This window comes from Clupea harengus, chromosome 10 (assembly GCF_900700415.2).
Source record: "Clupea harengus chromosome 10, Ch_v2.0.2, whole genome shotgun sequence".
Lineage (NCBI taxonomy): Eukaryota > Metazoa > Chordata > Actinopteri > Clupeiformes > Clupeidae > Clupea > Clupea harengus.
In genome coordinates this window covers 19,747,603-19,771,564 of record NC_045161.1, presented here as the reverse complement: position 1 = coordinate 19,771,564, position 23,962 = coordinate 19,747,603, and the positions used below count along the sequence as shown (strand labels likewise).

General features: G+C 42.6%; 2 protein-coding genes across 5 annotated transcripts in view; one reads left to right on the top strand and one right to left on the bottom strand.

Moving 5' to 3' along the window:
- acsbg2 (acyl-CoA synthetase bubblegum family member 2) overlaps window positions 1-4,804 on the bottom strand; it is a 28,892-nt gene extending 24,088 nt beyond the window's left edge. Inside the window, exon 1 of the mRNA XM_031574319.2 lies at window positions 4,562-4,804. The gene's annotated coding sequence lies outside the window, so the exon portion shown is untranslated. The remainder of the gene's footprint in view (window positions 1-4,561) is intronic.
- Window positions 4,805-6,159: 1,355 nt separating this feature from the next.
- rfx2 (regulatory factor X, 2 (influences HLA class II expression)) overlaps window positions 6,160-23,962 on the top strand; it is a 43,816-nt gene continuing 26,013 nt past the window's right edge. The window contains exons 1-4 of one of the 4 annotated variants that reach the window (XM_031574313.2): window positions 6,160-6,663; window positions 20,741-20,854; window positions 21,006-21,095; window positions 22,392-22,471. In XM_031574313.2, the coding sequence (XP_031430173.1) occupies window positions 20,750-20,854; window positions 21,006-21,095; window positions 22,392-22,471 (275 nt within the window). In that variant the 5' untranslated portion in view covers window positions 6,160-6,663; window positions 20,741-20,749. Of the gene's footprint in view, window positions 6,664-20,740; window positions 20,855-21,005; window positions 21,096-22,382; window positions 22,472-23,962 lie in introns of all 4 variants that reach the window. The other 3 variants (XM_042708903.1, XM_012828253.3, XM_012828250.3) reach the window with 3 other exon arrangements.

Below are 23,962 nucleotides of genomic sequence, written 5' to 3'. Positions count from 1 at the left end.
TTTTAGCATTGCTGTTGGGCCTGCCTGTATCACCATTACACATTTCAATCATAATGGGCTGCCAGCGTTTTATGCATTACAGAGACATGGGAGCAGCCGAGCAGCGATGCCTTCTGAAAGCCTCAAAGTCGACAGATTTCAACAGAAACTGGGGCCTGCCTGCCTGCCTGCTTGCTTGTCAGAGTGAGCAAGAAGGGCATTGCACGGTGGGCTAATTCAAATGATGCACCTCGCAGTGATGATGCTGCTGCCTTCTTCAACTCAATGAAATATCAGTGCCATTGTTTGCATGACTGATGCGGTTAGGGAGAGAAGTTTTAAGCAGGGATGCACTTGCCAGCCTAAAATGTGATGAACATTCGTAGTCCAGGTGACCTAAGCCTACAGGTTGTAATGTCCAGTTAAACTATAACCCAGTTCAGGTACAAACCGTGCAGGGAAACTTTGGTTGTAAACTTTGTCTCGGTCAGAAACACCTGAACAATGGCACAATAGCAGGTGTTGCACAGCCCCCCCCCCCCCCCCCCCTCACAGGTGCATCAGTAAAGGTCACACACTCCATCAACCATTTATCATTTTTAGGCCAACATGACCCGCATAGTCTTTTGTACACCGATTTAACCGGAGTTAATATGGCAGTGGCATGTTGAGCGAAGAAACCACAGCCAACACTATGGCCAAGACTCATCAATGAGATGTCAGGGTTACCAATGTTTTCTCTATAATTACTTTGCAGGTGACTGCAGTTACAATACTGACAAAAACATCTGCAGTAAAATAAAACAGTTTGGAAAAAGCACATAGCATTCAGACCCAGTAAGACAGAGTGAAAGTGTAGCATGCTTTCCCCACCCAAGGCAGTTTGGGTCTCTCTATGTTCTGGACCCCAGATGACACATTAATGGTATGGCCCACCCCTTATTGTAGGCTGAATTTACAGTCAACACACAACATTTACAGTTGGCCAGTCAAGTTCCTGAAAAAAAAATTAAGCCAAGTATAAATTGTCATTACTTTAAAACAAGAAACCATCACAAAACCACAAAGGTTGCTAACCTTCCACATAATATGTGCAATGTACAAATACTGCCTAGTTGGGACTTCACTCGGTACTCCATCTTTTACATAAATTGCTAACAAATAGAAGACTATTACAACATAAAACTAAACAAAAAGCAATCATCGTTCTCATCATGACGCTTCACGGGACAGCCCCTCTGACACCGAAACACTGAAATGACACACTCTGTGTTCACAAAAATAGAACGCCAAACGTGTCTTTCCACTGTAGCCAGATCGCCGATCTGCCAATTACGATGCTAGACGTAAAAAACATAGCAATGCACCCCACGGACACATGACTAGCTAACCTCCCTATCATTGGTGCATTCGTTGCGTGGTAATCGTGTCAGCATCCCGAGGTTACTGTAGGGCATTGACTGCAGTTCGTCCCGATGGGTTTATCAGCTCTGAACACTAGCCAGTCTCCGAACATCGAAAAATGATCACCACCGTCAACAACAGTGCGCAATTCCACTAAAATGTTCGTTATGTAGAATCTTTTGGCGGAACAAGAATCATTTTAGACCAATGTGACCGATTCTAGAAAGAAACGATCTGGTTTCTTAATGTTGCAGTGCATTCGGTTTAACTCACTTGGTTTCAGCCGTCTGGTAACACTTTTATTTCCTACAAAGATGTCAACTGGAAACAACCTGTTAACGTGTCAACGTTACCTGTTGTAAAATACAATGAAAAGGACTTCTTTGACTATCGGCTACGTGTGCAACTACCACAAAAACCATTAGCCTACAGTTTATATGATAATACCGTCATAGGTGCTATTGGGAGTTACAATAAATGTACTATTAATATTACTCACAAAATATTAACCATTGGTCTAGCAATACCACAGTAAGCGAAAACGTGTCAACGAATCAAACTTTATGTAAAGCTTGTTAATGAATCAATACAGGAATTATAATATAGGCCTACAGCAATACTGTAATATGAAAAGTCATACGTAGCCTACACCCAAAGATTCGCACACAGAAAAGGTGAAATACAAAGATTAGTTCGAGCATCATCGGTTGAAGTCAGACTCTCTGTCCCTCATGCCATGACAGGCTACAACGTATTTACAAAAAGTATTTCATACCAAATGCAATAGCTTTGCTAAATTCGTAAACACCATTCAGACGGGAACCATGTCTGTTATTGCTGTCTGTACAGTGGATGTTGTGTCATTGATTATTGTATGATTTACTGTGAGGTGTTTTAACCAACCTGTGAAGCCAAAGGCACATTTCCACATCTGTGGGGGGTGATTATTTTTATGTGCCAATTTTTGTGAGCTCAAATTTGGAAGAATTGAGAATTGCAAAAAAAATAGTATCAGGGAAAGTACATCTATGTCAACCTCTTCAATAGCACAGAAGCCACAGACCGGCTGCTCTTTTGGAAGCCATGCGTTTCTGTATCAACCTTTCTCTATGACATAGCTGGTATTTGGTAAGGATCTGTCTCTGATTTGTACCTCTGCCTATTCATCATCTGTTTTATAGTGCCAAATTGCATTCTAATCTGTTGGGAACTGATTTGATTTTCTAAATGTTCCAAACAATTGTTCTTGCTTTGTTAGCGGGTTTCTTAACCTCAGAACCAACTGACCAACCAACAGGAAGAGACTGGTTTCAGGACTGACCTCTTGGTTTTTAAGTGCTTGAAATGTCAGTGTATTTTGTGTGCTTGATTTTAGGTGGATCCAGAATTTGAAGGATCGTATGTTTAAAGCCAATGGGAATTTGACAAATTCTGCCCTGCATGCATTTGTGGGTGTTTTCCTTGAGAATATTTCTACAGAATTCCCCATGAAAGGGACTAGTCCCTAGTCCCATCTAGTGTAGTCCATCTTACTGAGTGGACCCCAAATCTCACATCTGTCGTTATTTGTCTCGACCCTTATAGATTGAGGAAGTAAACCCTGCCGCAGATCTGAGGGGAGCGGCCAGCCTGTTTTAGGAGAGCCTGCTGGAGTGCAGGGGTGCGGAGCTTCAGCTTTTCTGCTCTCATGTGGTCAGGCCTGCATGCTTTTTTTTAGCTTTTAGCTTAGACTTTGGAGTGTGCCGATCACCTCATCAAGATGTGATTGGATGGCCAAGAGGGCTCTGGTCATCTTTTATTGCTGATTTCAGAGTGTTCAGTGTTTTGTTTAAAGAGGTAGTATACACTTAAGTGTGTTTTTTGAGCTGTAAATTTAAATATGACCATACTGTGATGGAACACACTAATGCTGGTGTTAACATTTGCAAAATTACAATATTTATAAAACAATTGAGCATTTTATGGGTTGAAAGTATAACCCACGACATCTACTTTTTATAATCACCATGAACCTTTAGTTAGTATTAGTCTAATTTCCATTCGCTGATCCAGACTCATCATTCAGGAGTTTACACAACTCCTGTTTTCTGTAATTAATTAATTCTGTAATTTTCTGTAAGTGATCATATACTTCAAGTTGAATTGTACGACTCGCCTTCATGGGATTGGTAAATGATATTCTCGTGTCAAATTGCTTAATTAACAGGTGCACATTCATCCGACTCTACTAGCATACAGCGGGCTATCACAGCCTGTGTCGTTTATAAACAATAACTTTGGCGTTGTAAGGTCTTATTAGCTTTTCAGTGGTGAGATTGTATTATACCTTACGATACTTAAAACTTACACCCAACCACTACGGCAGCGATGGCTTTAAGTATCTACATACAAATCCGTGACCCCAATGACACGTGGCTACTAAGCAATACAGATGATTCTAACATCTGTGATATCTAATACTGTGGAGGGGAATTTTCCTGTACAGAACAGAAGACTGGCTAACAACATCTACACTGATTATCCAATGTAATTTAAATGATTTACTGTATCCACACAGAACCTCAAGAAAGATCGAAAGGTTGATGTCACTGAAGTCATCGTTTTCAACTTAGACAAATAAATCAAACGCTGCCACCGTAATTTAACTAGTCAAAGTTTGTTATTATTTTTAACTGAAATGTAACGTTAATCGGCTAAGAGACAAAGGGCCACTACTGGTCTAGCAAAAAATATATCGATAAGCCGTGTACCCGTGTTACTTAGGGTGCCGTACTCAATATTTGTCTTCTGTTAATACTGCATTTCCAGAAAGTTGTTGCATTAAAAGTGAACGTCAACATAAGATAACCTTAGACTATCAGCTACTAGGCACCTGGTGAATATTTCCGGTTGTTCACGTAAAAGTGACTTGATTTTCAATATTCTGAGGATCAAGATAAGTTAAAATCAATTTCACTGACGCCGGTGAATTGACCAAATGGACCACTATCATCCACTAAAAAGGAATCGGAAATTTCCGATTATCCGTCAGTAAAATCGTTTCATTTCGTTGTCTTGGCTTTATTACAAAAATGAGTGAAACACCGCTGTTCCGATACCTCATTCAACATCCATAACTCTAAGCAGCTAGCAGAATAGCGTTAGCTGACGTTAGTTGGTTCACTTAACCTACACTTACCGTCTATAGGTTATCAGTTTGTAAATCTTCACGCAGCTGTCTGGGGGGCTGGACTTGTTAAGCAGAGTGACCACTTTTGAACTTGGTCTTACGCGGTTAAGAGGTTAGGAGTCCTCTCGGTTGACTAATTTCCAGCACCTGGCGCAACGACTGATGCAGATTTGTGCTTTCCAGCTTGACAGCATGTGTATGGAGTGTGGAGGCTCAGTCATAATGGTCTAATTCACTCGCCAAACATTCTGCCGACATAGTACGCGGTTGATTGACAGACCTGAGTCAGTTAACTGAGCGTGGTAAACGTCCTAATAGAAGAGCCCTGTTGGTTTGTTTTGTTCGGAGAATAAAGCCACAGTGCTCATCTATTAGGAGGTTTATCACTTACCTTAAATCAATTTAACCCAGGTTTGTTACTAAAACACGTAGCCTACTTTGAAGAAAAAAAAACAAGGAGCTTGTGAGGAAATAACGCCAACGACAAGCTCACACCCTTTTTTAACCATGTACATATCCACAAGCACTTATGCATACGCACAGGCAAGCGATACGACCATCATATTGTATATCCCTATGTTGAACTGGTTTATGTCGAAGCGACCCCAGAATGTCTGTTTCATAATTCTAAATACAGCAGTAGACTAATAATCCATTGATTTGTACGATTTGACGTATCAGCAACAGAAGGCACCAAACACGAAAATTGTCCAGCATAGTTTTCTTTTTTTCTGCAACGTGTATGTACCGCCACCAAGTGGTAACAACAGTTTCCTACACCTGTATGGCAACTGCTTCCATCAACATTTGAATCAAAGAATGAAACTACCTCTACATTTTAAGAAATTCATGAAATTCCAAGTATGTAGACGCCACATCATCATCATTATTATATAGTAACAGTATAGTAGTAGTAGTAGTGGCTGCTGCTAATAATAATAATAATAATAATAGGATAATATTAATAATACAACTGTTAAATGATGGTGCATAACAATTACCCTGTCAATTTGGGGCACTTTATTTGTTTAGTTAGGGGGTCCCAGTAGCTACTGTCAAATCTCAATTTTATGAAATTAAATAAGCCCTTTATGAGATACTATATAGGCCTACAAGATAAGCCTACTCTCACCTCCAACTAAGGCTGTTTCCAACTAGGCCTAATACTTCTCATCTCCTGTCTAAAAAATAGCAATTATTTCCCAGTCTTTATCAAAACGAAGTCAGCCAAACTTAACAACCTCCGTGCCTTCTACCATAAGTGTGTAACCTGGACTAGACTAAATAGTCCTACAGTAAGCCTATATCGCATCCCTTATCCACTGTCACGCTTCAGTGCATATGACAAATTAAAGTAAAGTGCACTACTCAACACACATATTGGCTGATGTACATTCATGGTATGAGACTCACCGTTATTAGAATTATCAAAAAACTGTAAACGACTTTGATTTTGGTCTGATCTTCATGTAACACAATACAATAGATGGGCTGTAAGCATAAACCCATCTTTATATAACAATGGCATGTTTTTTGTGCGTGCATTAATATTTGAATGATCCTATTGGTAAGGATGAAGTGTTTGTCCTTTTTATTACAACAATCCTGTCTGTAACTGTGCGATATTACTTTGGAATGGATGACCAACACAAATAAACATGTATAACTGAATTGACAGCTAACACTAAGTGAGCATTAAACCGACTTGACACCTTTTCCAATCAGCATCAGCGCCTGTGGCCCGTCGTGAGGTAGTTTCGCTCCTCTAGCGACACCTTTCGCGGTGAAAACGCGAGGATGGCGGGTTTCTACAGTTACCTCGTGCGGGGCGGGAAAGGAGAGCTGTGGCGGGTAGGAGGGACCTTTGATCCACACCCCTTTTGTTTTTAAACACTGACGTATGCAGAGAAGGGTAGCAACAGTTGCCTCGAGACTCTAGCGCGCCATAGAGACTGTAGTCGTGGAGACAGTTACTTACCAACGGGAGCAACACTCAGCAACAGCAACAGCAGCAGCAGCAGCAATTGGAGGCGAGCGAAAAGTGAGAGATAAAATAAAGCGCAGCCAGGGCAGAACTAAGCACAAGAAAAAGGAGAATATTTTGTCACAAGGTAGAGACAATGATTTTCTAACTTTATATTTTGTGTAACTAGATGTTGAGGTACTTTAGTCCTTCACACACAAATGTCCCCTCATTCTAGTTAGTTAGTTAGCTGGCTAGCATATCATAGTTGTTTAAAATACATATCGCGATAGTTGTGGGTAACCAGCTAGCTCGTAAGCGAATGTGAAGTTACGTTAGCAAGCGACTTTACTGGCTAGCTAGTTAGCTTGCAAGTGTAGTTACCATTGGCTAGCTAGCCAATTACCTTAACTTAAAGAAGGATTGAAAGCTAGTAGCGAAAAGTCAGTGGTCTTGTCTTGGTGGTTGGGGGAGGGGCGGAGTTGGGGAACTATTCGATAGCGATAGTTGTGGGAAACCAGCTAGCTCGTAAGCTAATGTGAGGTTACGTTAGCTAGCGACCTTACTGGCTAGCTAGTTAGCTTGCAAGTGTAGCCAATTACCTTAACTTAAAGAGGGCATGAAAGCTAGTGGCGAAAAGTCAGTGGTTGACACACTGAGTTAGCCTGTTAAGTATATTTAAAGTAGTCAATTAGTTGGTTTCAGACATTGCTAAAAATAAACACATTTTGCCATGCTTTAGTGTTTTATGTTGTAAACTATGAATAGTACGAAACAACACTGAACATTTAACGTCAACTCTTCAGATTTCACAAGGTGATGTTGGGCGAATGTTTTGTGTTAACTTGGCTAACTCCCCAGTGAGCTTCCAAACTTAACCAATGGATGAACTATGAAATACGCTTTAATGGTAATCTACCCTGCTGTTTTTGCGCTATTGAAGATGCCTGTCCCTGCCCACATCAGTTGGACCACTGAAGAAATCAAATCGCTAGCTATCCATCCTCCACCACGGTTACGAGCTTTTTAAAACATCGATTCTAGAGGTCTCTGAGATCAGGCAGATCAAGAGGTTGTGATTAAAGTGACGCTATGACTTGTTTGATAGTGGCGAAAAGGTTACCATCAGAAAAATTATGTTTAGAAATGTTAAACGATATTCGATATTCTAAATGTAGTGAATGGCCGCCTCAGATTCAAGGAGATGGACAACAGGTTGCTGGCGGATTTTAAAGGGCCAAATTAACTCGCGTGTCTTGAAGCGAATTTATAGTCCAGGCGACAAGTGTCGCTCGACAAAAATGCGCAGCAACTGTTGGCTTTCATAATTCGTCGCTGATGACAAACTGGTTCAGAGCAGAATGGATATTTTTTATGGCAACTCAGATACCTAGCTAACTAACACTAGTTAAAATCATATTGATCATAGAAGACAGGCGGCAAAATTCTGAACGGCACAATTGCAAACCTACCGTTTGAAGTTGCCTGTTTTTAGGCAGAGGAATACATGTTAATTCCCTAAACAATTAAACATGTCAACGAAAATGAATGGCGAGACGTTTAATTAATCGGCTGTAGAAATGCCAGTTTATGCAATACAAATGTACATTCGAAAGAAATGCCCAAACTACTCTACACTTGAAAGGAAAGCCATTTTAATCCGACCATTTAACAGTACATTTAGATGCGGTGGTGTATATATTTTTTTTTGTCAGTTTACTTCTCAGGAGGGTGTAACACAGGTTGTACTGTTTGCAGTGCGAGGTAACTTGGAACACTACTTGGAGAAATCTGGCAAATGGTTTATAATTCTGTGAAACTTCATTGCCTAATTTATTCTTTGCTGATGAGTTCTCACTCAAATATTTGTCTATATAATATTGCGCACATATATGCTTAGTTCTCGCGTCTAATTGAGCCAGTTGCTAGTCTTTTCCTATTAAGCAGTTGTCAAAGCTAATATAAGGTAAACGTGGCTGAAGGTGCAGTTAATCATTATGGTGATGCTACACCTGCTCAGCGAAATGGACATGGCTCCTTAATGAGGGGCCTTCACAACAATGGTCCAGGTGTCACATCTTATTGACTCACAGCACTATTGATTTGTCTTGAGTTGAGGGGCCATACCAGTGAAAGCCATGGTAATAATGAGGGTAATAGCTGTACTGACCGCTCATGTCTTGTGTTATGTTTTTATATTTCATTTTGTTTCCATTCTCTGTGGAAATCATTGTTTAGGTCTGTATCCTGGACCTTTCTTATCCTTTAGCTAATGAGCACACACTGGGAGATGCTAGTTAGGTGCCTCTTGTCAGATGTGTCAGCTTTAAGTCATTGACTTTGTGAAGACTGGCCCAGCGTGTAAACACAGCTTCTTTAATTAAAGACCGGGATATCTAGTTTCTGGTAATCGGATATGCCGTCACAGGAGCACTTCCATGCAGGATTCGCAATTCTGCTGGACATCTTAATTATTTATCTCATTGGTATGTATTATTGATGAATTTAAATGTCTTCCTTGTATGTGAAGATGGGTCTGTTTTCCAGTAAGCTCACATGGTAGAATTCCACAACCAGTCTTCTCGCAAATGTAAAAAAAGTTTACTAAAGCCTGTCTTTATGAATATGAATCACAGAATAAAATCAACAGCTGGCCTGGTTTAATCTCAGATAATTCCAAGTCCGTGTTGATAAGTAGGATCAAAAAACTTTGCCACACAGTTAATTTGTTTGACTTGGTTTCACAAAACACTTCACATGCAGTCCTGCAATAATCAGGCTCATAATTGTTACACACCCAGTACAAAAGAAAAATAAAGGAATGGCAGTGAAATTTCCCAAGCAACCAGAAACCCCAGCAAGCAGCAGTTATGTTTACATGGCAACTTGATACACAAATACACCCAAACTAATGGAGAGAGGAGAGCTGTGCTGAGGGCTGTTGTTGGGGAATGGTGTGGGTGGGGGATACAGTGTTGTGGTTTAAATTCAGAGGTATTAGTATTTTTAACTACGTTATATTCGTCTTGCAATATGATTGATGTGAATAGTTTTGTCTTGCAGAGGCAGGTCTGAAGAAGAGGGTGAAATAAGGAGATGGTGTGTGTGTGTGTGTGTGTGTGTGTGTGTGTGTGTGTGTGTGTGTGTGTGTGTGTGTGTGTGTGTGTGTTTGAGCATGTGTAGAGGGAGCAGCTGTTTGTTGACAAATGTCCCAGTCTCCAAGGCTGAGCTCCCCACCTGTTTTTCAGGTGTAAACCTGAGGTCCTCCCACACTGGAAATGTTTTCTTTGTGTGGTGAGAAGGGATGCCCTCGGGTCTCCATCTCGAATTTGGATAATGTCAGAATTTCAGAAAATACCATTCCTAAAAGCCTAATCTCATGGTGGAGGGAACTCTATGATCAAGCTCAGTTTTGAGAGTGTAGCACAGCCCATGTTAGTAAGGGAGGTGATGGATACAGTTTGTTGGGGCACTTGTGACAACAACGTGAACACACCAAAAAGCACAATAATCCACTCTTAGCTTTCAGTAGCCGACCATCTTCCACAGGTCTACCATCTTCTTCCTCTTTTGGAGACGTACACACATTAAGCTAATTAAGTGATTGCTGATAAATGGCCAGACCATGTTGTGTCACTGGAAGTTGTAGTGTTGGTTAAATCAGAGCAGCGCCCACTCATTTACTGCTGAGATTGTGTGTTTTCCTCTGCCCATGATCCCAGTGGAGTCAGAAATAGTTAGTAACACACATACACACACTCACAGGGTTACAGAGGTGATCAGTGTTGTGATGGATTATGATATCCGCATTGCCACCAGGTCCTCAGGTGTGCAAGGGAGATTTCATCTGCTTCTGACTGCCCTCGCAGGCCTAGGTGCGTGTGATCATTTCAGTGGAGACCACAGTAACCTTATAGCATGGCCTGTTTTAAATGGACGTGTCCGTGATGCAGCACCATCAAGGGGACAGCTGCAGTGGTGTGTGTAGGGGTGGGGTGGGGTCACATGTCCGTCCTGACGTGTGTGTGTGTGTGTGTGTGTGTGTGTGTGCTGAATTTAGCTCGTCTGGAAAAGACCCAGCCCTCATGAAATAGACCACAGTCGTTGGCTGTACTCAGCAGCTGCCATCTCTCCTCAGGGGAAGAGACGGAGCAGGCAAACCCAGGACTTGCTGAGCAGTTCAGTCAGTTCAGTCTTTGTTGGGCAAAACTAGCTTAGCTGCTGTAGTTCATGCTCTAGACTTGTGTGAAATATCCTGGAGTTCTTCTTTCTGTCGGTTCTAAAACACCTTGAGCTGTTTCTGAGTACTGAATCGAACAGTGTTTAGAGATCACTTCAAACCATTTGTTGTATGTCCTAGTGTACTGTTTTAATGTAACAGATACTCAGCAGTTGAGTCATGCCAGTGAAACCTTAAAAGCTCTCCTTTTGCGCAGTATCTGCACTTTCATCATAACGCATTTTGTCTTAAAATTCCGCCAGGGCACCATGTTAATATTAGGCCGAATTTGATTTCAAACGTGGAAGGATCTCTTTCACGTTTATGGGGGAAAAAAAGCCTTGTGTGAGGCACTTTCAACAGGTTGTAACTTGTTGGAACACAAAATGTTTTTCATACCCCCCTAACACACACACACACACACACACCCACACTCTCTCTCTCTCTCTTTTTTTTCTCTCTTTTTACCCTTTCTTCTGAGCCTCTCTTTACCAGGGCATTCTTTACATTCCACCTGGTTTGTTTGGTAGCTACACAACTGCTAATTAAATTTCCTGCCACAAACAGCAGACATGGCTCTGACATTTGCATCACAATGGAAGTCTACCCCCCAGCCCCCTCGGGCCTTTCATGCAGGAACAGTAGAGACATAAAGAACCCCCACTTTCACTCCTCTCATATGCCCCTTTATACCAGATTTTCTTCTTAAGACTTAATCCTGGATTACTTTTTTTCCCCTTAACAGTTTGATCATTTTCGCTTTTTGCATGTTTAAAAAAAAAGCAAAGATCAAATCACCGTTCATACTTACAGTGTAAATATTTTAGCCCGTTTCCTTCTTAGGCTTTGAGAGGGGCACCAGGCGGGTGGTATGCTGCTGTACTCTGTATGGCCAGCACTTCAGACACCTAACCTATGGTTTTAGATGAAACGATAGAGATGACTTGACTTGGTCCTATTCTGCAGTCTTACCCTCCTGTGATGTGTGCTGGGCCATTATGTGTTGCCCATAAACTCCTTAACGTCATAATCATACTCATCTTTTATGACCTTTGGCAGCCACCACAACAAACTGCGTAATCTACAATGACTTCACTGCTGGACGGCTGATTTCCTTGATATGCTGATATCACGAAGATAATGGCAGCAATACAATTGGGTATGAGTCGTTTGTTATGACTCAATCATCGTGATTTACAGAAAGGTCTTGCAGCTGATTGTGCTCAATTACCTTTCGCTTGAGTACCACCAAATTATTTTAGCTGAAGTATTAACGTTTTGCAATTTTTGTTCCATTCTGTTTATGCCCAAGATTGCCAATACAACCATCTGTATTTTTCAACATCCCTGGCACTGCCATCACAACTAGATTGCCTGTCAAAACAGAGTGATGCCACCTCAGTTATTTGCCCACCAAATTAATATGTGATTGTATGGGCTATACACTACTGTGCATATGCTAGTTACACAATAGCTACTACATACTATTCACTTGTTAGCTAGAATCCTAGTCTGTCAGAGCTTGCACTTTCATTAAAGCCAGAGCGCTATTGGAGGCTAACTCAAAATGCATGAACAAAAGCTCCCTAGCTGACCTGAACATGATTTAACGCAGCTTTTAAAGGCTTTAAAACTTGTTACAGCTTGATGAAGTCCCAAAATGTTGATTTTGAAGACTAGTTATGTCTTCTGCAGCATTGCCGGCCCTGGACCCTTCTGTGGTTAGTGGTGGAAATGATTGTTTAAATTCACCCAGCACTATAGCATGTCATCTTGTGTTTTTCTTTGGATTACCTGAGGTCCCTTAGTGAACTCAAAATCAGCACAGTGCTGAAATATGAAGACGGCGGTTTTCCCTCCAGGGTAGACGTAATGTGGAGATCATTTCAACATGACGGCATAAGCATAAAGAAAGCTTCTAGTGGATTTGGATTTTGCTGTCTGGTATGTTTGCAGCTGTTGCTCAACGTTTGGGATATAAATTGTGACCTTTTTAATTATTATTATTTAGTTGTACACTCACACACCCACCGTTAATGATTTGCATTTCTGTCCAATCGTGCAATGGTCCTTACAGAAGTTTTCACTGTCTGCACTGCATTATGGTCCATCTCCCGAAAGTTGTTTTTCATTTATATTTCAGCTATCTCATGCCTATAACATCTGGTAAAAAGATATTACACCATAGCCCTTCCTTGATTTCCCCAAAACCGTTTTTGTCTATCTATGAATTTTTCTATAATTCATGTGTTGTGGTAGGTGTTACCAAACACAAAGGTAGCGACACTGGACTAGGCACTTGTTCTCAGACAGGATGCAGACAAGTTTTAAAAACGCTTTTGGCATGGTTGCCCAGCAACCAAGGATGCACCGCCGTGTGTTTAGTCTCATGCTTCATCACAGAAAATCTTTAAGCTCTGTTTATCAGGGACCATTAATAAATGGCTGTGGTCTAATCTGAAAGGCGTAGTTGTGTGTGTGTGTGTGTGTGTGTGTGTGTGTGTGTGTATTCAGGCGTAACCATAAACTTTTAAAATTATTTAATCAGATTAATAATTCTTTCCCCCAAACATTATACCTGGGTATGTCATATTTCTTTGTGGTAACATGAAATGATAAAAATACTTTTATTTGGACAAAAGACCTGTTTTTCTTTCATAAAACCAAGTTCTTACTAACTAGCTATTGGTTATACAAGCCACTTGCACACTGTTATCCTGTTGCCAATGGCAACAGGGTGGCGTGACGACAAAGGTTGAAGTTCCACCATTTTGTCATCAGCCAACAGCAAGGGAAAAGTGGAAGATCGTGACAATCACAGAGATCCCCACATGCAACAGTTTGCCTTAGGGACCTTAGTTCTGCATTCTCCCAGAATCTGTGTATTAAAAACGGTCCTTTTTAGCAATGCCTGCTTCCTCCTTCACGAGTGAGGAATATTCTGTTCTTTTGGGTTGGGGTGGAAAAACTGGAAAGGGTTATGGAGGTTGGGGGTGGAGAGAGTTGTAAGTGTGAACAAACGGTCTCCATGGCAACAGATGGCCGATCTCCCCCTTCCCTCCCTCTTGTCCCCCCCCCCCCCCTCGCTCTCTCTCTCTCTCTCTGTGTGTGTGTGTGTGTGTGTGTGTGTCAAGACTGCACTGCATATGGGTGACGGATGGTGAACAGGGGTGGGTGCTGGCCATAGAGAGAGAAAGAGGCTAAATCTCAAGACAATCTCTACTTCAGGCCAAATTTATGGTGCCTGTTTCCTTAGGCCCCTGAAGGCAACTGTGACAACGGAGGCCAAAGTCACACATACGTGTACTGTCAGATGATCGATAGATTATGAAGGAAATTATGTGAGATGTTCAACCCCAATATTAATAATATAAGTTAACAAGAAAATGTAGTTTAAAGTTTTAAATGGAATGAAAATGGCCATGTGGACCTGCTGTCAGAAGACTGGAAGTCAAAACCAGGGAAGAAGCCAGATGGTGTTTAAGTTTAACAAGAATATTTGAATGGTCAGCTTGTGCACTTATTTTTTGGTTTGCATTGAGTTAATGCACAGATATCCCCCAACATTTAATAGTAGTTGGCATGAATCCATACCTGCCACATGTTAGCCTCTGCTATTAAGTATATTTAAGGCATTGTCTCGGTTGTAGTGCATGTGGTCTGTGGACAGGGAAACCACACAGTACACAGAAGTGTATGTTCTGCCTCTGCAGGGTCTGCGTTTCTATTGAGAGAGAGAGACCTACAGCATCCACTAGCCAGCTCTCTCTCGGCTGGCCTCTTCTCCCAGCGCTCGTCTGTGCCCATCGATGCCCCCGTCATTGGATTAGGGCTCCGTTCCACTGAGATCCAGCGCAAGGACTCAGTCCTCGTTTGTCTGGCCAGCCCTGAAAAGCTCCACTCGTTTCTTAATGTTCAAAGGCTGAGTGAGTGGATGCAGCAGTTTGTGGCTATTTATACTGGCGCGGTAGATGTCTGTGCTGTGTTGTGTGGATGCGGATAATTAAGTTTATTAAGCTGATGAATATTTACATAGTCGTTCCCCTCAGCCCCATGGGCAGCTTCCCCTCTGGGGTGAACTAGGGCTATGTAACTGGGAGAGTTTGGGCCAACAGGTGAGGTTTGGGAGCATTTGATCTTCAGCACAGGGTGGTCGTCATTGTGACCTCGCATTCACAAATGCGATTTTTAGGTTTAAACTCTGTTCCAAACAGGAAGGCCCCAGAGAACTATTAGCTCATTACTTCACAGCTAACAAGTGCCTCCAACTGCACTTTATTGGTAGGCTGTTCATACTCTGTGTGCTTGCTTGCTAAGTAGGTCTTTGCCGTGTGGATGATTTAGTTGGAAAAGGCATTTAAGAAGTATATTTCAGAGCAACTGTGGATTATTTAGTTGGAAAAGGCATTCAAGAAGTATATTTCAGAGCAACTGTGGATTATTTAGTTGGAAAAGGCATTTAAGAAGTATATTTCAGAGCAACTGTGGATTATTTAGTTGGAGAAGGCATTTAAGAAGTATATTTCAGAGCAACTGTGGATTATTTAGTTGGAGAAGGCATTTAAGAAGTATATTTCAGAGCAACTGTGGATTATTTAGTTGGAAAAGGCATTTAAGAAGTGTTGTTGTTGGAGTCGGGAGGTGTAAGTCAGGAAGAGTTCCGCTTCCTCTGCTTTTTTTTTTCTTTGCCATACTATGTGATAGGGGTGGGGGGAAAAATCGATTTTTCGATTCCTCTCGATTCTCTCTAGAACGATTCTGTCTCGATTCATAAAAGTTCATAATCGATTTTTTTAATAATAAAAAAAAAAAAAAAAAAAATTATAATTTTTTTTTTTTTTTTGTACACATTCATTTTGTGTTGAAATGCAAGTGGCATCGATTATTGCAGACTCTGAGTAGAAAACTCAAATGTTTTAAAAATTGAGATGCATCGATAATCGTTTTATCGGTTTAGAATTTATAATCGATAATCGGTTTAGAATCGAGAATCGGTTTAGAATCGAGAATCGGTTTAGAATCGAATCGTTGACCTCTGAATCGGAATCGAATCGAATCGTGAGGTGCCAAGAGATTCCCACCCCTACTATGTGATGACTTTAACATTCCTGCTCCATATGACCACGGAATGCAAGAGAAAGGGCTTTTCACATAAACATCAGCAGTCTTGTGTGTGAATGCTGTTATGTAGATATCTAGATGTATTCCTCTGTGTTTCTACACATTTATAGGCTGTACATGTATGCATTCACACAATGGTGTGGAAATGGCCCAGCCACATGCTGTGTAAATGTAATAGCTTACATATTTATTGTTATAAGTTTCTGGTTAATGTGAGATAGAAAGATCAGTTGGGGGGGATGGCATTGTTTGGTTTGGGAAGTATTATGTTGGTTGCATAGCAACAGGCTCCTGGAAACGGGAGTGGACGGTGTTGCCACGAGCAACCGTTGTTGCTCTGCAAACAATGTGGGCCAGTGCAAACATGAGCCAAGACTGCGGGCTCCTGTTTTTAATTGAACATCTGTATGTGTTTTTCTCTGATTGAGTGCTGTTTAAGTTTAGATCTGTCCGTGACACATGTGCTTGCATCCTGCCCCACTGCCTCATACTTAATAACAGGTACATGTAAAGTACTGTCAGTCTCAAAAAGACTAAAAACAACCGGTCTCAGCCCTTTGTACTCCATATCATTGCTTTTTCTAATGTAATGCTTTTTCTTTTGTAATGTTATGGTAGTGGAGTTGGTGCTAATGTTCAGGTTCTCAGGTTGGAGTGTTTGTGCTGTAAAAGAGCAGCCCTGTTGAGGCTAGTGCTCAAGGTTCCTGCTGTGACCAGTTATTGTGGGGCTCATAGCAGCTGGTGGGGACTTTGTGTGTGCCTTTTTAACCTCCGCTCAGCTTCGGCTGGCTGGGCTGGTGTGTGTGTGTGTGTGTGTGTGTGTGTGTGTGTGTGTGTGTGTGTGTGTGTGTGTGTGTGTGTGTGTGTGTGTGTGTGTGTGTGTGTGTGTGTGTGTGTGTGTGTGTGTGTGTGGACAGCCCTTTCATACTCTCTCTCCTCTCAATAAGTGGTGCCAGTGTAAAACCCTCTAGTGTTTAGAGTTGGCCTGTCTTATTTCTGCCATGGAACATGTGAGAAAAGCCCTCCTCTCTCTCTCTCTCAGTGCCTGCAGACACCCCACGACCTTTCCTCAGTCCCACAGCACCCCAAACCCAACATCCAGCTCATCGTCAAAGCCACACTTACAAATCACACGTGACGTGTTAACTGCTATTGCCCTCTGAACTCCATAGCTCATAGTAAACTCTATACCTCACCTTTTAAAAATGGAAGCTTTTGATTGGCTGCAGGCTGATCAGTGAAGCCATACTGTAGTAAGTGTAGTTTGTCACTGTCGCACAGGCTTTTCCTGATTGTGAGCTGAGTGCTCAGTGCTCCGAGACTGTTGCAGACACTTGCTAATTTTGCATCCTCTCCGACAAATACAATGGGTGGCGATGAGAAACTGGGATTGGCCAAACCAAATGACTGCAGGCCATGCGAACCCAAACGATCACTGAATGACTACGAGGACTAAGCATTGCAAACGGCATTGCATCAAATCATTCGTAGAATTTTGAGTTTCAACACCTCCGTGTTTTCTTCTTCTCTTACTCAACTGCCATCTTGGCCAATCGTGGTCTGTGCTGTAGGCGGGGGACACACCCTGGTATTGTGTTTTGCTAGTATGGCGTGGTGGAGCTGTTATTTTGCAATATCAGCATACTGACGTGTGAAGAGTTGTCTTTGTTGTCATTTCTCTGTGTGTGATAACTAAAATTTCTTTTTTTTTTTTTTTTTTTTTTTTTTTTTTGCGACAGGCCTTTCCCAACTAAGTGGCTTTTTATGGACTAGCAAATCTGTAATGCCAGGATGGGTGTTGCCTGAAGTTGTTGTTGTTGTTGTTGTCGTCGTTGTTGTACAGTATTGTTGCTCATTCAAAACACATGGGCAAACATGTGCTACTCTGTTCTGCTCTCTGACTGGAAACACGCCAGAAAATGGTCATTCAGTGTTTTAACACAACGAGGATATTGATCAGCCAATAATCAGCCCATTGTTGTGATTAAAAAAAAAAAAAAAAAAAGTTAAGTTAAAGAAGCCCGCACCCTATAAAATTGAGTTGGAATGGTAGGCTCAGTGGATGTTCATTCAGCCCACTGGTATAAGTGTCCATTATCATGTGAGTTTCACCCGCAGCTGTAGATAGACGCTCCCTTCTGAAGGGTCTGACTGATCTGCACCACATGAGGGCCGGGTCTGGCCCAGACGAGCCCCTGTCAGTCTGCGCTGTGTGGAGCGGCAGGCGTGGTGTTCCACCGAGAGCAGCTCATTAGCCCAGGAGAGGCAGGTCTGGGCTCCCCTCCTGGGCTGTGTGGCTGGAACTGGACAGCACAGGAAGTGTCTTGTCCGTGTCTGCTGTCCCATTAAGCCTCATTTGTTGTGCCTCAGAGCCTCCTCTCTATTCTTCTCTCTCTCTTTTCTTTCTCTTTTTTTTCTGTCTGGCTTTCTCCTCCTCTTTTCCCTGTTCCCTCTTCTTGCTCTTCTCTCTTCTCCTCTTTTCTCAATACTTTCTGCTCCCCTCTCTTATGTCCTCCTGCTTTCTTCTCAGTCTGTTCAGCTCTCCTCTCTCTCTCTCTCGTGCTCCCCTCTGCCACATGCTGTAAAGTTCTTGTGCTAGAGCTTAAAAAAGAAAGGAAGAAAGGGGGGTGGGGGCTGCAGGGGTGGGTTGGGATGGAAGGGAGGGGGGTAAGAGTTAGGGGTGGTCGTCATGGATCCCTCTCCATGGCAACCGACAAACGTTTACAAAGCACTGTGGAATTTCCTCCTATCAGCTGGATTATTGCAGGCCCTGGAGGACAGCCCTTGCTGGAAACAAACACTGGAGATCATCAGCGCCCCACGTCCCTACACCCCCCACCGTTCAGTTTTTAGGGGTGTGTGCGGAGCTAGGGATGTGAAACCAGCTTTCTTTCTTTCCTTCTTGCCTCTGGTTTTTCTTGCACTCTTTCCTCCTCTGCAACAGGTCTGTATCTCTCTGAGTGAGAGTGTGCGCTGCTTTCTTCTCCTGTAGAATCCATGCTCTCAACATAACATATATTTCTACAAACGTCCTCTTCTGTCTCTCCCTTCCCTGTCTTTGCCCTGAGGGAAGGCAGGCTGATGGGTTGGATAGAGGATGACCTGCGGGTGCGCTCAAAGGCAAATATTTGCTAACATTTTCAAACAATTTTTCGTTTACTTTGAGTTCACTGCGAACATTTGCGAACACATACAAATGGTCTGCGGAGGTACAAACTAGGGATGGGCATAATTAATCGACGATCGATTAATTGATCATTAAGAATTTCCTCGATGAAATTATTTTTTCATCGATTAAAACTAATGCATGTTCTGTTGCGTAGTGTGCGTGTAATTTATTTATTTTAGGGCTGTCAAAGTTAACACGTTATTCTATGAGATTATTGTGGCCGAGGTTAATGCAATAAAATATTTGAACGCAGTTAACGCAACTTTGTTTACTTCCGGTGCGCGTTGACCCATGGCACGAAACTGCCGCGTGTCTGCAAGTCAGTTAGATAGAAGAGACCGAGACGGTAGTTGAAGATAGAGAGAGCTGAGGGATTGTTGGGCGGAAAGTTTCTGTTTAAGAGGCAAAATGACAGAACAATCGACAAAACTAAAGTTGTATGTAGCATTTGTCAAGCTGAATGTAGCTATTACAGAAGCAGCTCGTCTTTAAGTTATCACCTTAATGCAAAGCACCCGACAGAAAGCAGTCCCAGGTTAGATGGTCGCCAACCCACACTCCACGACTTCTCTAGGAAATGAACTAGACCAGTCCGTGAAAAGGTTACCAACGCTGTAGCAGTTTAGGTTGCCGGTGACTGTCGGCCCATCAACATAGTTGAAGACGGTGGGCTGACTGAGGTGATTCGAATTGCTTCAGGGGACAATTCTTACGATTTACCGTCGAGGGGCACCATTGTGTCTCGCATATATTCCTTGTATGACGGCGAGAGAGCACGAAAAAAATACAATTGAACAACAGTGTCTAAAATACACGCTGTCTGAAGTGATTACTCGTTAATTTATAAGATTTAGTCTTGAGAAGAAAACAAACTTTTAATCACGATGAATCTAGATGAATGAATTTCAAAATGTGAGATTAATTAGTTAGAGAGAAAAAAAAAGTTGTGTTTATGAGCACCGGCTTCTAGCTGTCGGCTCCGCTGCTTAAGAGTACAGCAGCGCACATTTTCAAGTGTAACCATTGAACGGATCCCGTTTAACTGCCACAAGAGTTGTCCATCTTGCAAGTTTAACTGCCAACTGCTGTTTAACTAATTACAAGTTTAACTGCTGTTCATCTTGTAATAAAGATCTCAATGAGGAAACACGCTGTGTTTTTTTCTATTTTCACTGCATTTTAATATAGCCTATAAATAGTGAATTTTAATATACAAATATTAATGATTAATCGAAAATCGATCGTTAATTCTCCCGACGATCGATTAAGACAATTTAATCGAATGCCCATCCCTAGTACAAACTGGACTAAGGGTTAGAGTTTAAATCAAATAATTTGCCATCTTTACACAAAAACGTATTCGAAAAGGTCAAAGAAAACGTGTTGGCAGAATTTGAAGGCCCCTCTGTTTGTGTGAGTGAGTGAGTTGAACACGAAGCTCAGCAGAGGGGAGACGGTCCTCTGGGCAGTGGAGGATCTGAGCGCTCCTGCCCTCTCTGCACCCAGTGCTCTTGTCCTGGGCACAGTCAGTGTGCTGGTTCCTTCAGGAGAGGAGCGGCTGAAAAGGCTCTTTGTCCAGCCTGCTGGCACATGTGCTGGGCCCTCTCGCTCGGCCAAGTGTGTCTTGTGTTCTCCTGTCCATCTGAGGAAGCTTTCCCCCATAATGCTGACTGTCCTCATTAATCACCATCTTCTCTTCCTCTCGCCCCCCTCTAGTATCCCACAATGCAAAGCTCAGAGGGAGGGTCTGACTCTGCGTCTACGGTGGCTCTGTGCACGGCCACTTCGGCCCAGGCACCCGTGGTGCAGCCGGTTCCTGCCTCACAACAGGTATGGTGACAACACACACACACACACACACACACCCCTTGATCTTAAAACGTCTTGCAGAAGAGATTTAATGCACAGTCAAGATTCTCAAGTGTGTGTGTGTGTGTGTGTGTGTGTGTGTGTGTGTGTGTGTGTGTGCTTCTCCCTGCAGCGGGTGCTGGTTCAGGCCACAGGATCATCTCAGAAGAGTCCTCAGGTGCAGCAGCTCTCGGTGCCCAAGATACAACAGGTGTCACAGCAGGTACACACACACACACACACACACACACACACACGCTCTAGCAGGTCTAATCAGTCACACACTGTGCACTCTAGAGTGATGGAGTGTAGCGGTTATCTGTTTCTCCGATTCGTCTTCCCCCCCCTTTGCCTGTCATCCCCTCGTTTGTGCTCATCCCACAAGAATTCTCATCAGTGACACCCTGACAAAAGTTCTCCTGCAGCTGGTTAAACCTCCTCCCGCCTCGGGAGCGCTGGGATTTGTCAGCAGTGCAGCGTGTCACAGCCTCCCTCGGAAGATGGGGGGGATGAGTTCGAGTTCTCTCTAAGCTGTGTGTTTGGTGTTCTGTCAGTTTAGTCAATCTCTGAAGCAAAGGCTCTGAAATATTCATGCCCACAAATACTCCCTCTGTGTGCTAAGGTGAGAGAAGAGATAATGGAGTTAGTTCATAGCTGCACACAGTCACACTCCTCTGGCTCTGTCTGCATGGAGAGGTATGACGCAGATGTTGAGGCTATGCCTAGATCTCCACACAGTTACTCCCTTCCCCTGCACACACACACACACACACACACACACACACACACACACACACACACACACACACACACACACACACACTCAGGTCAGAGAGGCCGCCTTGAGACGTCCAAGTATTCTTTCATTGTCTGCGTGGAAAAACAACAGGATGCAATAGATCATTACAGAATGAAAATCTTGTAGGGACCCCCAGACTCTTCCAGTCCGAGTCCTGTATTAATGAAGCAGAGTTTCCTAACTAGTGGGGAAGGAAGAGGGCAGCGATGGAAGCCGGCACCAAAATGGACTCCGCTTGGATCCCAACTGAGCAGGTCAAGAGTCAGACTGTGGGACAGACTCTTTTAATCAGAGTATAAATATAGACAAATACAAAGTCCCCTCACTCAAGAGACAAGAGTCCTTATTTTTATTGCACCTTCAACTTTTACTCTAGTAGTTCTGTACCACCTGATGTGTGTTTAACCAGTCCTGTGACTGTGAATCTGAAAGTGTATGGTGTGTGCAGTGCAGTGTGTTTAACCAGGCCTGTGATTTGTGAATCTGAAAGTGTATGGTGTGTGTGTGGGGCCCTGCCGTGTCTATAGTGGTTTGGCAGATTAGAGAAATGATGAAAGATTTGGTTCTTCGTAAGCGCATCAGGGCCTTGCACACGCTGCCAGATGGCTATGACTGCAGGCTGCGGTTTCTATTGCTGCTTGTCTGTGCTGCTTTCTGACGTCTGTCTGTCTGTCTGTGTGTGTGTGTGTGTGTGTGTGTGTGTGTGTTTAGGCCCAGCAGGTCCAGCATGTCCAGCACGTGTACCCCTCCCAGGTCCAGTACGTGGAAAGTGGAGAGGCCGTCTACACCAACGGAACCATGTAAGTTCCAGGTGTCACTGCAGGGGCTAACTCCCTTAGGCGGGGAGCACGCACGCACGCACACACACACACACACACACACACACACACACACTCTCTCTCATGGAGCTCACTTAGGTGGGGATCACACACTCATGATGCTCACTTAGGAAGGGGTCACACACACACATGGAGCTCATTTAGGCAGGGATCTCACACACACACACATGGAGCTCATTTAGGCAGGGATCACACACACACTCTTATGGAGCTAATTTAGGCAGGGATCACACTGGAAATAATAATAACAACAGAATAGCGTAACGCGTAATGCAACCTTAATAATTTAATTAATTAAAAATAAAAATTAATTAAAAAGGTGTAGGCATTGTGAGCGGAAATAAACGTCCAGCCCCTATACAGAATCCTACTGTTTTGATTGGTCAAAATGCCTGAAATGTTGCTAGGATACATTAAATTGACATTGGTGAGCATCGCATTGCGCTGTCAAGCGCTCCGCTGCAGAACCCTAGCTGGAGCAGATCCATCCAGCCTTGATCTGGTCCTGATGTTGCTCAAATCTGAACTAAATCGTTTAAAAAGCTCAAAGCCATTAGTACTATTGCTGTTAATTGCTTTATTATCAGTCGTATTTCATCAGATATATCTTGCTAATTCAAATCGTCTTTATAGTTAATTAAGCTTAGGATTATGTTGCTTGCAATTTGAATAGGAGGGAAGCAGATTGGTTTGCAAAATCAAGCACAGCCTCTTTTATGACCTAATTTCATGCAAGACGAAGCAGAGCATCACTTCTGCCTGTGTTAAGTAATATCACCTTAGTAGGGCCAATGATTTTCCGTTTAAAAAAAATGCATTTTCCGTTTCACATTTGGTGAATTCCGTTTTTTTTTCCGTTTCAGCTCCATTTTGTTCACCCTGAGGTAGATTGATGGCTTAAAATGACTGAATAATATGTGCCCTTCTTAGATTGTTGTTTGCCAGCCATCAACAGAACAGAAGACTAAACATTTTTTGTTTTAAATGCGATTGGGAAGACGAGCGCGTGAATGTGACTGAATGTGGCTTTAGCGGAGATCTGTGGGTCAACCGTTGAAAAGGGGGGCGTGGCCGGAGCAGTTCAGCGCAGACGTGACATTTTCTCAGTGGTTTTGTTCTTTAATTAATGTTTGTTCATCGTTGCAATCGTTGTTGTGTTTATTTGAAAGAAATATAGCCTTGCAGCCCAAAATACAGGGCAATTTGGGCGATTTGTATGCACAAAATGATATTTCCGTTTCAAAGTTGCAATTCCGTTTCAAAGTGTTCATTCCACGAATTCCGTCCGTTTTCCGTTATCGCGGAAAATCATTGGCCCTACCTTAGCAGAAAAAACAAAAAAGCATTTCATTCATTGGTCTGGATTTGTTAAATTAAATTCTTGGTATTTAATCCTCAAAAGGGCAAGATTTATACCGTGTTCACAGTCTCTGTGTTAAAATAATTTTAAAG